Below are 14,998 nucleotides of genomic sequence, written 5' to 3'. Positions count from 1 at the left end.
TCTGTGTGTGTGTCTCTCTCTCAAAAAATAAACATTAAAACAATTAAAACAAAAAACAGAGACGATCCAGCTCAGTGACACCTCAAGGGAACGAGGAATTCTGCTTCTCCTGGTGGGCAGGTTGTATTCTGGTCCTATTTAGGGGCTTCAGCCAGCACAAAGATCAGGAACCCAAAACCCAGGTCATGAGAAACAGGAAGATTCCTGAGGGAATGTGGCCTGACAGTAGAATCCAAGGGAGCATCTTAACTCTCTGTGTCTTTCCTTAGATAATGTGTTAGAACACTGAACAGAAAAAGGGAATGGCTGGGCCCCAGTCCTAGGCCCTCCTCTGGGTGTGTGACCTTGGGAGAGGTCTCTCAACCTTCTTGGGCCTCTACTAATTTATCTGTAAAATGAGGGCCAGAGCTCTGTCCACCCTGTATGTGCAGACTGCATGCTCTGTGGCAGGCTCTGTGCTAGGCTGGAGGCCTCATGAGTGAGACAAATACAGTCCCCTCTAGGGAACCCTATGGGACTTAGAGCTAGTTGAGGAAAGCAACAGAATTGTTTAAAAGCACACAGATATTTTAATAATACTAATTGTGACAATAGCCAGCCTATATGGGAACGATGTGCCAGGACTTATTCTAAAGATCATCTCTTGTAACATTTTAACAGACATATGAGACAGGTGCTGTCATTAGTCCCATTTTGTACATGGGAAAACTGAGGCTTAATGAAGTTAACTAGATCAGGATCACACAGATAAACGTAAAAAGACTCCCTGAACAGATCTGGCCAATTCCAAAACCCAGGCCTTTACCCATATTGCACTGTATTGACTTCCTTCTCAGCTGACCACAGTTCTGGGGACAGCGTTTGGAACTGGCTTTTTAATTTTGTTTTGCCCGAGGGCCATTTCACAGTCTTATTCTAAGTGGAAAATTTACCCATGAGTTCCCACTGGAGCATTTACTGAACCCCATCTTGCCTGGAAAGGGCTGCTCCTTCTGGAGCCCAGGAAAGGCCGCAAGGGACATGAGCAGCAGGTGGCTGAGATGGGATGTGGGGGTGGGGGTGGGAAGGATGCTTTTACTCTGCCTCTCCACCGCTGGCTGGGTTACACACATCAGATCCCGTCTGCTCTCCCTGCTACACAGCAAGCCAAATCAATCTGTCAACCAACAGCAAATCAACTCAAAAGAATAAGAAACAACAGAAATAAATAGGCACGCTGCACTTTCCCTGACCTTTAAACTGATTACAGCCTTGATTGTCTTCCAATTTTGAAGTGAAATGAAAAGGCAGTTGTGCATGGAAGAGAGGCCTGGGCTGAGCTTGCCATTCACAGCTCAAGCTGCTGCTTAGCAAGGGTTAAATGGTAGCAAGACTTTAAAACTGCCAATTTGATGCTCTCTTACTCTGTACCAGGCACTGTCTGTATGTCGGCTCATTTAAGCCTCAGGATTCTACCCATTCATTCATTTATACACTCACTTATTCATTCAGCCAATATTTATTTGGTGCTCACTTTATGCCAGGTGCTGTATTAAGTCAGGTCTTTGTCCTTATGAAGCTTATACTTTAACAAGGAAGACACATAACTGCCAAGTCAACAAATAATAGGCTTCTCTTGCCCAGGGCTCAGGGCATGCAGGCTAAGAAGACTTCACATTTTTTTATTATTATTTAAGAGAGAGAGAGAGAAAGAGATTGAGAATGAATCTCAAGCAGGCTCCACGGTAAGTGCTGCGACCGATATGGGGTTTGATCCCACAACCCTGGGACCTGAGTGGAAATCAAGAGTCAGACACTCAACCAACTAAGCCACCCAGGTTCCCTGAGGACTCCCCATTAAAATTTTTTAATGTTTATTTAATTTTGAGAGAGAGTGACAGAGCAGGAGTGGATGGGGAGGAGCAGAGAGAGAAGGAGACACAGAATCAGAAGCAGGCTCCAGCCTCTGAGCTGTCAGCACAGATCCACATGCAGGGCTCGAACCCAAGAACCGTAAGATCATGACCTGAACTGAAGTCGACCGCTTAACTAACTGAGCCACCCAGGTGCCCCGAGGACTCCTCAGTTTAAAGGGAACATGAACAACTGCAGATCCAGTGCCTCCTTAGAGTATCAACTCTGGCTGACCATTAGAACAGGGAAATTTAACATCAACACGCATGCCTGGGGGATCATCCCCAAACCATTGGATCAAAATCTGTGGAGGTGAGGCACTGGTATTTTTTTTAATTTATAATTTTGAAGTAATTTTGAATTTACAGAAAAGTGAATGTCATCATCCAAAGAAGTACCAGGTCCAGCAGTTGTTTATACTTTGCCATACTTACATTACCATTTTCTCTCTGTGTATGCATACGTATACAGGAGTGTTACATATTCTTTTTTTTCTGAATCATTTGAGGTTAAGCTACATGTCATATCCTTGGTTTCCTAAAACCTTCAGCATGTATCTTAAGAATGAGGAGGTTTCTTACATAGCCCAGGAACATTGTTCAAAATGAAGAACTTTGATAGTGCCATGTAGTTATTTATATAAAGCTAAAATTTGCTAATTGTCTCAAAAATGTCTTTCGTAGAATTTTTTCCCATACAGGAGCCAATCTAAGATCATGTGCTGTGTTTAGCTGTCACGACCCCTTTTTCCTTCCTTAATCTTGGTCTTTCTTGACAATGGCATTTTTTAAGAGTCTGAATCAGTTATTTCGGCGTGTGTCCTTCCATTTGGGATTGTCTGATGTTTCCCCATGATTAGATTCAAGTTATGTGTTTTGACAGGGATAGTGCATAAACATATGTGATGTGTGTCCTTCTGGGTATATCATACCAGGAGGCACGTTATGTCAGCTTATCCCAATACTGGTGATATTAATTCTGAACACGTGGTGAAGGTGGGTCCGCCAGGTTTCTCTAAATGCAAAGTCAGTATTTTCTCCTTTGTTTAGTGACTAATTTTTAGAGGGATATTTTGGGACTCTAAATATCCTATTCCTCATCAAATTTTCACTCAATGGTTTTAGCAAGGACTGATGATTCTTGCCTGAGTTAATTATTTACTAATATGGTTACAAGATGGTGACTTTTTAATTTCATTATACTTTCTTTTTTGAAGTTTATTTATTTATTTTGAGAGAGAGAGAGAGAGGCACAGAGAGAGGGAGAGAGAGAATTCCAAGCAGACTCTGTGATGTCAGCATGATGGGGCTCAAACTCACCAACTGTGAGATCATGACCTTAGCTGAAGTCGGATGCTTAACCTGAGCCACCCAGGTGCCCCTAATTTCATTATACTTTCTCTGTATTAGTTGATATTCTAGTGTAAGGAAAAGCTTCCTCTTCTCCCTCAGTTGTCAGTGAGTTATAATTCATTACTGTCCTATTAATTTTGACACTTAACTGTCCCAGATTTGCTCAGTGAGACTCCCATCAAGCTATAGCCTGTATTCTTTTCCCATGTCCCCATCTTTATTTTCTGGCATAAGATGTTCTAGGCTGATCTACTTTCCTTTCCCCAGGCCTGGAATCAGCCATTTCTCCATGAAACTTTTTTTTAAGTTTATTTATTTTGAGAGACAGAGGGAGCACCAGCAGGGGATGGGCCGAGAGAGTGAGGGAAAGAGAGAGAATCCCAAGCAGGCTCTGCACTGTCAGCACAGAGCCCGACTTGGGGCTCAAACTCACAAACTGTGAGATCATGACCTGAGCTGAAACCAAGAGTCTGACACTTAATTGACCAATCTACCCAGCCATCCCCATTTCTCCAAGAGACTTAACTCTGTTTAGAGTAAAGCGTACTTAGAAACCAAGATCTGGGCACTAAGAGTGCTCATTGCTTCTAGGATTTTCTGTCAATGGCTTTTAGAAAGCTCCCAAGGTGATTCAAATGTGCAGCCAGTATTGAGAACCATTGTCTCTGAAGAAGAGGTCCAACCATTACCTAAGTAGATGGCTCTGGGGAGTGAAGGGAGAGAGGAAATTTTAGGAGCTATGGAGTACTGTATGAATGCAGTATATCTCAAAGCATGGGTAAAGACACATTAGTGGGCCATGAAATTCATTTACTTAGTCATGTCCAGCATTTAAACAAAACAAAACTTCAACAGAACAGTAGGGTATGCACTAGATTATAATATAAAGCTATTTCTTACTGGGTCACAGTCCAAAAAGATTGAGAATTGCTGGTCTAAAAAGTGCTTTGCTTTTCTCTTCTCTGTTAGACAAGAGTGGGTGCTTCCCCCAAGCCAAACCCTAATCCAGGGGAGGTAAGATCGAAGAGAACACCTCAAAAAGATGGAGGGTATCTCATTATTTGGTTGAACATTTGCTTTAAGGGCAGATTTACATACAGCTCATTCCCCTTGCTTGTCTGAGCAGGTTCAGTGTGATCTAGGTAGACACACGGGGGCAGAGATGGAAGGCAATGGGGAAGTGTGCATGTCCACCATGAGAGTGAGTCAGATGGACAGTGGGAGGTAACTTGGAACTATCTTCCTAATACCCCAGACAAGAGAGCTGGCCACTGGGTAAGGAGATCCCCAAGAGCAAAAGGAGGAGACTTGGCAGAGGTGGGATCTGGGGTGGTGGTTGAAGAGGTAGAAATGGATCCAGATCCCCACAGGGGTGTTCTGCCACCTGTTGTTTCCCCCCAGGAAGAATGCATATGAAATAGAGGAGTCAGAGAGTCAGCATGGAGATGCCTGCCCAAAGGACACAAAGAGCAGCCTTAGCTGGAGAAGCTGCGGTAGCCAAAAGAGGATCACGACAGACAGTGATCTGTATCTCCCTCCTTCCCACCCATCCCACTAGAGGAGAAAGGGATTCTAACAAGGAAAGTGTGGAAGTGTGAAAGCTCTAATAGTTCTTTCTCCCACTCCCATCCCCACTGATGAAGGGTAGAGGGGGTTGGGTAAGCATTAAATGGTTTGTGAGATTAAAATTTTAAACTAGACAGGGTTTTCTGAAATTAGAACATACTGAAAAAACATGGAATCCACCCAATATGCAATGAAGGGACTGGAAAGATAGAATCAAGAAAGCAGGGTTGAGATAGTGTCTGGGGAGAAGAGAAAGGTTTGGTTTAGATCCCACCATGTTGAGAGTGTTCAGTAAATACTACCTTAAGGAGGCCTGAAAGATGAGAAGGAGCTGAGGATGGGTTATCTGGCAGGAAAAAAAAAAAAAAGTACAGTGCCCCCTGGGTGAGGGAGGTATTAGGATATGGAAAGAACAAAAAAGTCTGGAGGGGCTATAGTCTACTGACACAGGACAGGCTGGATGGGGAGTTGAGACAACTCAAAATATAGATGGCCTGTAGCTTGCTGAGGTGAGTAGGATTATTTTTTCATAAACTGTAAAGTATTCTGTGTTTATTTCAAAGATTTCAGGGGCACCTAGGTGGCTCAGTCAGTTGAGCATCTGACTCTTGATTTCAGCTTAGGATGTGATCACAGGGTCATGGTATTGAGCCCCACATTGGGCTCCATGGTGAGCATGGAGCCTGCTTGGGATTCTCTCTCTCTATCCCTCTCCCTAGCTCATGCTCTTTCTCTCTCTAAAATCAAAACAATTTTTTTAAAGATTCCAACAGCACACCTCTCCCCATCTTGTATAAATCCTAAAGGTAGCGTATATCATTAATGTAGTCTTCCAGGCTGTTTATACATCTCTGTGTTTCCATGCATATACTTTTAATATGGATGAAATCTTATGGTTCTGCTATCTTTTCCACTTGATCATATATAACAAATCTCCTTCCATGTTGTTGGTTGAATAAATAATGCTAAATCCATACCATTCAGCTGTTAAACTTCACAATGCTACTCTTTAGTTGTTGACCAGAATGATGTTCTGACTATGTTCAGTGACAGATTGTAATATGTAAAATCCTATTTTTAATAAAATATATATAGACACTTCTTTGTACCTGTTTGTACCAGAAAATGTATAGAAGGATATATACCAAAATATTAGCAGTGGTGGGATTTCTGTTTTTTTCCCTTTTTTTGGCTGTTGTTTTTCCTTTGTAGTTTCTTTAAATATATATATTTTATTAAGTAAATTCTATAAATTTATATATATATATATATACAAATTTATTAAGTAAATTCTACACCCAACATGGGGCTTGAATTCAACCCCAACCAAGATCAAGAGTTGTATACTTTATTGACTAAGCCAGCCAGGTGCCCTTTGGCTGTTGTTTTTCTAATTTTTCTATTGTAAATATGTAGTAAATTAAAGTTCTATAATAAAAAATGTGGAAAGCAAATAGAACAAAATGGTGCAGTTATTCTTTGTTCTTTGTGTGTGTATGTGTATGTGTGTATGTGTTTGTATGTGTACGCATAGGTGCGTGTGTGTTTAATTTTTTACCAAAGGGGAGGGGACAAACATAAAGCATCATTTCAGTTTAGACACACAATCAACAACTTAAAAAAATAACCACCCATCCGAGTGTGGTTATCCTTGATGTCTTATAGCTTCAACAAAAAGATGTGCAGACACAAGCTGACCCTGGATTTGTCCCTGAGTGAGGCAAATGGCCATGTAAATTATGTCACATCACCTCTGGCATTCCAGAGTAGGATCTTGATATGCAGCCACTTCCCCCCAGGCACAGACTGAGTTCCCTGCAGATACAAGGACCCCATAAGAACCCAGAGGGCTTCCTTCTGAGCCTGGGCTAAGACTCAGGCTTTTCCTAAATAAACTAAGGACTGTGAATTGAATAACTGACCTTTCTGTTCTTGTTTGGCCCAGAAAATCTTGACTCTCTCGCGAATGTGGCTGTCTTCACGCCACATTCACGAGAATGTGTTTCTTCTGCCACTGACGCAATTCTTGGATCTCAGGATCGCACCGAACCTGGAAAATGCCCACAAAGCTTTAGTTTCTTTCCTACAACTTCTACACATTAGCTTGCTAACTCTGCATGGAAAATCCCTTACAAACCGACTGGATATACTTTAAATTCTAAGTGAATCAGCGTTCTAAGTGATTTCTCTAAACTCCTACAGCTTATGTAGTATTTGAGTATAAATGACATTGTGTGAAGATTTGTTATACTAATGGTAGGTTGAGAACATTCTAGATCTGTGCTAGTCAACAGAAATACAATGTAGCCAATGTGAAATTTTACATTTCCTTGCAGTTCCATTTTAGAAGGTAAAAATAAGCTAGTGAGATTATTTTTAAGAATATATTTTTGGGGCACCTGGGTGGCTTAGTCGGTTAAGCGTCCGACTTTTGCTTAGGTCATGATCTCGCGGTTCGTGAGTTCGAGCCCCACGTCGGGCTCTGTGTTGACTGCCAGCTCAGAGCCTGGAGCCTGTTTCAGAGTCTGTGACCCCCTCTCTCTCTGACACTCCCCTGCTCATGCTGTCTCTTTCTCTCTCTCCTAGAAATAAATAAAACATTTAAAAAAAATTTAAAAAAAGAATATATTTTATCTTGGGGCATATGCGTGGCTCAGATTAAGCGTCTGGCTCTTGATTTCGGCTCAGGTCATGATCTCACTGTTCATGAGTTTCAGCCCCGCGTTGGGCTCTCCACTGACAGTGCAGAGGCTGCTTGGGATTCTCTCTCTCTCTCTCTCTCTCTGCCCCTTCCGCACTCACACTCTGTCTCTCTCAAAATAAACTTAACAAAAGAAAATATTTTATTTAACCTCAAAGATCTAAAACATTATTTCAATATGTAATCAATACAAAAATTATTTATGAAATATTTTATGCTCCATTTTCCATACTTAGTCTTCAACATCTAGTGTGTATTTTGCAGTGACTGCACAGCCTAATGTGGGCTAGAAACATTTCAAGTGCTCAATAATCACACACAACTGGTGGCGACTGTATTGATTTTAGAGGAATCATAGTCAATGTATTAGTTTAACACTGACTGAGTGCCTACTGTGTACTGGGCTTTGTGCTATACCTTGGCGATTAAGAGATTATTGATGATATTTTTTTTTAAATATTTTTATTTATTTCTAGGAGAGAGAGAGAGAGAGACAGCTGAGCAGGGGAGGGTCAGAGAGAGAGGGAGACACACACTGAAACAGGCTCCAGGCTCTGAGCTGGCAGTCAGCACAGAGCCCGACGCGGGGCTCGAACCCACGAACCGCGAGATCATGGCCTAAGCGAAAGTCGGACGCTTAACCGACTAAGCCACCCAGGCGCCCCTATTGATGATATTTTTAATTAAGTTTTTGTTTTACTATTCTGTAGCTCATATTTATTAAGCACTTAGGTCCCAGGCATTGTTTAAGTCTTTTACAAAATTTAACCATCAGAACAATCTAATGATGCAAGAATGATTATGTGCATTTTATGGATGAAGAAACACAGTTTAAGCAGCTTGCTGAGTCACAGAGCTAGGAAACAGTGTTGAGATTCAAACATAGGTAGACTGTTCCAGCTGCCCTTGGAATGAGAATCCAGTAGGAGATACAGAATATACAGGAGTAAGATCAACAAGGAGTGGTAAGAATAAGGATATCAATGAGTACAAGGGAATACAGAGGGGGAACTGAGCTCAGCCTGGAGCAGTCAGGAAACATGGTCATGGAGGAGATGACCCCTGGGCTGAGTTTTGAAGCATAAACTAGAGTTAGTCATGGAGAGAAGGTGGGTAGAGTGTCATGGTGGTCCAGTTTTGCCTTATTGTGATCATATCACAAAGCCAGGGCCCGCCCTCCTGCTTTTTCAAACAAACATTGGATCTGGAACCTTCCTGCTCTAGTCATTGGGATCCAGGCTTCCTGGATGAGTTTCCAAAGAGTCCTGCTGTATTCTAGAAGGGTACTGGCATGATTTTTATAACTAGGAACCTTGGGGAGCAATGTTGGGGTTGGGATGATCTCAGTCCCTTCCCTTCCAGAAAGTTCCTTGGTTCTTTATGCAGATTGATCTCATGCACCCCAGAGCTCTACTAAGAAGCATTTGGAGAAATGGCCTTAACAAACTCAAGAAAAATAAAGTCCTTCCTATTACTTCATCTCCCAGAGCATGGGGTGCCTTATTATCTTAATAAAACTACTCAAGTAATTTTCTTTTCCAAGATAAAAAAGACTGTTTCCTGCTGAACTTATAAATGGCAGCTACTCTTGTTTAAAGGAAAAGAAAATATATAAACTATCTATAAATGTATATTTTTGTTAATTATTTTTTAAAGATATTTTTAATGTTTATTATTTGTAAGAGGGAAAGAGAGAGAGGAGACAGAGACAGAGAGTGAGCTGGGCAGGGGCAGAGAGAGAGAGGAAGACACAGAATCTGAAGCAGGCTCCAGGCTCTAAGCTGTCAGCAGGGAGCCTGATGCAGGGCTTGAACTCACGAACCACGAGATCATGACCTGAGCCGAAGTCCGGTGCCTAACTGACTGAGCCACCCAGGCACCCCTATAAATGTATATTTTTAAAACTATACATACAAAGTACTGTGTATGTATATACTTTATATGTATATCATGTGTATACATGTATGTATAGACATATATGTATAGTACTTCGTATATAATGTATACACATATACTAGCATAAAGTTATGCGAATTTCAAAGAATAAAGTCGCCCTATATTAATGTCATAGAACATAAAGTAATTCCCCAAATCTTTTAAGTTACAAACCAATGTTTTTACAGTGTTTCCTAAAGTCCTATGTTCAAAAGATTAGGCAACTTCACCATCTCTGTTCTGTCGGCTAAAGCAAATCCAAGCCTTCCTGGGCAGCTAAAACAGAGGTTATGCACATCTTTTCCAGCAGCTTCTGTTTATCTGGATCCAAACACGCAGAAATCCCACATTTCTGCACCGTGACAACCGATACTCATAATGCTAATAAACACAAAGGATCTTCTGAATCACTAAACAAAGGTTAACACTAATTATAATCAGCAAGTTGACTAGGTTTTATTATAGTCAAATTCTTTCTGTATAACTGATGTATTCCTAAAGTTTGGAAGAAGACACAGAGTGTGGATTCCTCTAGAAAGGAAGTAAAATGGGGGAGGGAGCTTTTGCTTTTTACTCCATATTTTTCTCGACTGGATTGTTTGGGATGTTTACAATGAGCATATAGTTTTAGGAATACAAGTGTTTAAATTTTAAATTAACAGGCTGCTGAGGGGCCAACAAGAGCTTTTTAACTTAAGAATAACTGATGGATTTTTCTGACAATACCTTGAAGTCTCAATTACCTAAATATTTATCAAATAGAAACACCCATTTTTTTTCATCATTCCAGAAGGCTACAGATGTTCTCAGGGTTCTGCTGACCAGTTTAGGGTGATTTTCTTCTGTCTGGCCAGAGATTCTTCATGTTTTTCTCGATTTCCTTCCTTTGGAAAGCAAGGATTGTTTTTTACTAAAGTGGAGTGCGGCAGCCTTGTTAGTTAACTTTTCATTACCAGGAAAGCCTGGATCCCTAGAGAAGGCTTTTGTGAGCTCTGGGGAAAGCATGCACCCATTGAACAGGGCTAATCCCTGTCATTATAGTCATGATTACGGAATCAATTTAAATGGCAGTGGCTGTGCCAATCAGCAAATACCGCAGAATGCACTGTAATGTTTAACACATTAACAGTTTTATTGCTTTAAACAAAAAGTCTTCCTTATGAGTGGCTTCCTACTTTTACTTGTTTAAATTACCACATGGAGTCCATCTGCTCTTCCAAGATAGGCACACTGAATACTACCACTTATCGTGTACTTGACTTTGGGTAAGCCAAGGAGGAAACTCCAATATGTGGATGTGAATTTTTTTAAAAAATGCCTACGAACCAATCAAATTCTCCTAATTATCTATTACTCTGATGATGAAAGCCAAAACAGGGTACCATATTCGTTAAGAAATCCAATTCTTGATCAGAAAGCCTGACGTTGAATCTCAGCTCTGCAAATGACAAGCTGAGGAACCCTGAGGAAGTTACTTAAACTGTCTGAGCCTTGATTTCCTCATCTATAAAATGGGGATAGTATAGATTTTTCCTTCATTGCATTGGTGTGAAAACAAGAGGAGGCATTGTCTGGTCCATAGTAAGCCTTCCCTATTTTAGCAATTTCTTACATCAACTAATAAAGTAATAAGAATAATCCAAGTTCAGCCCTGAGATTGCATCCTACAATTGCTGGTAGGACATGGAGCCAATTGGCTGAAGAGCCAGTGATTCATAAAATTGGAAGTGAGGCCTCTTCCCAAGGGCTTATAGTTTATTGAATACATAAATGATCTTATAATTATATAACTGTAGGCATTGCTCAGCCAGTAGAGAGGTATCAGGGCCGTAGCATGGTGACTGCAGGCAGGGAAGAAGAGAGGGGCCCCCTGGCTGGGACTTGGAAATTGCCCTTCTTAGATCTTTACGTCTGAATTCCTCTTAGCTCAGTTGTTTTCCTCGGTTCTTGGCAAAACAGACAATAACATAGCAACGCTTATTTTCTCTGGAGGATTCCCTGGAGCTTTTCTAGTTGCTTTGGAGGAAGAAACTTTCAATATAGTACAGTTCCTGGAAAGATGCTGAAGAAACCGCAACGGACAGCCCTTCAGTAATCCTGGCAAGAGTGAGCTCCAAGTGGGTGTGAGATGCCTAGGAAAGTTCTTACCACATCCTTGCCATGACTTGATGTACTAAATACTGAGGATTTTATACTCAGGAAAAGTGGATTTCAACATGAAGGCGATACATGTTTGCAAATTCTCTTGTAAATACCTAATGAAATATTCAGGGTTCCCTACTCTCTCATACGTTCCATTTTCTCTCTGTAAGTAAGCTTCATGATTTCTTCTCAGATCTTTGGCAAAATGGAACAAAAATTGGTTTCTCATTCTGGTGGTTATAAGTGTTCCATACTGTTTTTAGGAACTAGTTATAGAAACCTGTAGATATCACATATTTTCTGGTATTGTGGAAGTGTCCCAGACACTCTTCTGTAGTAAGACAGTATGCCTCTTAGGAGTTGCTGGGGGGAGTTGCTGGGGGCTTTCAGGGAGGGGCAGAAATGTGTTCTAGAGAAATATATATTGTTTTAATTTTTTAAGAGAGAAAGTGCACAAGCAGGGGAGAGGGGCAGAGGGAGAGAGAGTCAAAGAGAGAATCTTAAGCAGGTTCCACAATAAGTGTGGGGCTTGATGTGGGGCTCAATCCCATGACCCTGGGATCATGATCAGAGCTGAAATCAAGAGTTGGACACTTAACCCACTGAGCCACCGAAGTGCCCCTAAACATTCTTTAAACAGTGGGTTCAGCACTTTAGCGAGTAGTAAATTCACTTTAGTGGGTTGTGAATAACATTTTAAAAAGTCTAATCCAATAGAAAATATCAGATATTCTTTTATCATTAAGGACCCACTTTATCTCTGAAAATGTTTTTTTCTCTCAAAGTCTATTTTATCTGATGTTAAAAATGCAAGATCACTTTTCTTTTGGTTGGTATTTGTGCCGTGTATCTTTTTCCATCTCTTTACTTTCAACTATTCTGGGTCATTTTGTGTTAACTGTACTTCTAGCAGAGAGGCAGATTTCTTTTTAAGCCAATCTGAAAAATCAGAGAAGAGCTTATCCTATTACACTTATTGTGATCAGTAATATATTTTTCTTAATCTAATTCACCAAATATTTTGTTTTTTATTTATCACGATTTTATGGTTTTTTTTTTCCTTTCCTGCTATCTATTGCACTGGATTTTCTTTTTTTGTTCTTTTAAAATTTTATTTTTATAATCTCTACACCCAACCTAGAACTGGAGATCAACCCAAGATCAAGAGTCATGCACTCTACCAGCTGAGCCAGCCAGGTGACTGCATTAGATTTTTTAAATTCCATTTTTCCCCTTCCACTGATTTGTTAGTTCATATTATATTTTTTTCTTTAGTATCTCATTATAATGTAATACACAACTTAAAGTAAAAAAATGAGTCTGTCCAAACTCCCCTGAAGCAGTTATAGGGCTTTAGAAGACTTTAACATCCCACTCTCAACTCTCATATGATTGTTGTCCAGTATTTCAGTTTCCCCTCATTTATTCCCCACTGGTGTGTGTATACCTGTGTGTTGTGTATATGTGTGTGTGTGTGTGTGTGTATATGTATGTATACACATGTGTATATATGTATGTATATACATAAGTTTATGTGTGTGTGTGTGTATAATAGTCAATATCTATTTAGGTGTAGCAGCTTTCTCATTAACTATTGTTTTTTCCATTCTGCTCCCCCACTCCTTCCTTGTGGATTCAATTTCCTTCTAACTCAAGTACATCATTTAGTAGTTCTTCCAGTGAGATGTGTTTGAAAATGTATTTAGCCATTGCTCTTGAATGATAATTTAGTGGGCATATAATGCATATAATTCTCTGTTGAATGTTACTTTCCCTTAGGCTTTGAAGAGAACTCACTTCACTGTTTTTCTGGCATGTGCTACTGTTGATCAGTAATTTTTTTTTTTTAAGATTTATTTATTTATTTCAGAGAGACATAGACAGTTTGAGTGGGGGAAGGGAAGAAAGAGAAGAGAGAGAGAATTCTAAGCAGGCTCCATGCTATTAGCACAGAGCCCGATGCAGGGCTCAACCTCATGAAATCATGAGATCCAGACCTCAGCTGAAACCAAGAGTCGGACACTTAACCAACTGAGCCACCCAGGTGCCCCTGATCAGTAACCTTGACCAGTCTCATTGTTCTTCCTTCAGTCTCATTGTTCTTCCTTCATAGACAATCCTTTCAAAATAGCTTTAAGGCTTCCTCTTTGCTTGTGCCATTCCACAGTTTCACCAGGTAGCATTTTGCTGTGGTTCTGTCCTCATATATCTAGATTGGGATTCGTGTTTCTTCAACTTTGGGATATTCTCACCCAGATAGCTCTGTCAACACTGCCTCTCCCCCACTCATTCTCTGCAATTTCTATTAGACTTAAGTTTGACCTTCTCCTTGTCTCAACTGCTTTCCCCAGTTTCCCACCTCTATTTCCCTGCTGCCTTCTTTCTCCCAGATCTCTCTCCCTGAATAGTAATTACTCCTCCCAGCTGTGTCTGTCTGCTATTTAACGCCCACCCAAAATATGGTCCATAGATCAGCACCATCGGCATTACCTGAGTTAATTAGACATGCAAATTCATGGGTTCTATCTAAGACCTATGAAGTCAGAACTGAGTAGAAAGGGGCCAGGAATCTATTTTAACAAAATCTCCAGGTGATTCTGATGCTTACTAGAGTTTGAGAAGCATGGCTTTAGCTTGTTCACTAAATTGTTTTCTTTTCTTTTTCTTTTTAAATTTTCTTAATGTTTATTTATTTTTGAGAGAGAGAGTGTGTGAGCAGGGGAGGGGCAGAGGCGGGGAACAGAGGATCCGAAGCAGCCTCTGTGCTGTCAGCATAGAGCCCAGTGTGGAGCTCGAACACACAAAATGTGAAATCATGACCTGAGCTGAAGAGGACACTGAACCAACTGAGCCACCCAGCTGCCCCTAAATTGTTTTCATTTCTAGAGGTTGTACTTAGTTCTTTTTCAAATCTGATCCTTTTTTTTTCTTACTCCCTGTTCAGCAAGGTTTATATTCTTTTTAAAAAATTTTTAGTACATCTCTATAATCATCTTAAACGTACTTAATTCATAGTCACAAATTGCCACCCTTGAGGCCTTGGACTCTCCAGTTGGTTGTACTAACTGGCTGCCCCCCTGCCTCCATTCCTTGTTGGTTTATTTTTTATTATGAGCTCATAGTCACTGAGGGCCCTAGTTCCATTTCCAGGTCTGAGGTCATGTTTTTTATCCAGGGGTCAATACAAGTTTTTTTAAACATTGGATAGTAAATTAAAAAAATTGTTTTAATGTTTATTCATTTTTGAGAGAGAGAGAGAGAGAGATGGGGGGAGGGAAAGAGATAGAGGGAGACACAGAATCTGAAGCAGGCTCCAGGCCCTGAGCTGTCAGCATAGAGCCCAAAGTGGGGCTCAAACTCACGAACAGTGAGATCATGACCTGAGCTGAAGTCGGTTGCTTTCCCGAGA

At 40.6% G+C, this 14,998-nt stretch overlaps 1 protein-coding gene across 1 annotated transcript in view; it reads right to left on the bottom strand.

The window, feature by feature from the left end:
• Positions 1-6,789: 6,789 nt before the first annotated feature.
• Positions 6,790-14,998, bottom strand: part of IQCK (IQ motif containing K) — an 86,230-nt gene continuing 78,021 nt past the window's right edge. The window contains exon 8 of the mRNA XM_077773341.1: positions 6,790-6,861. Coding sequence (XP_077629467.1) covers positions 6,790-6,861 — 72 coding nt within the window. The remainder of the gene's footprint in view (positions 6,862-14,998) is intronic.

This window comes from Crocuta crocuta, unplaced genomic scaffold, assembly GCF_008692635.1.
Source record: "Crocuta crocuta isolate KB4526 unplaced genomic scaffold, BGI_CrCroc_1.0 scaffold16, whole genome shotgun sequence".
NCBI lineage: Eukaryota > Metazoa > Chordata > Mammalia > Carnivora > Hyaenidae > Crocuta > Crocuta crocuta.
Note: the sequence above shows the minus strand (reverse complement) of the source record. Positions and strands in the feature narration are given on the sequence as shown.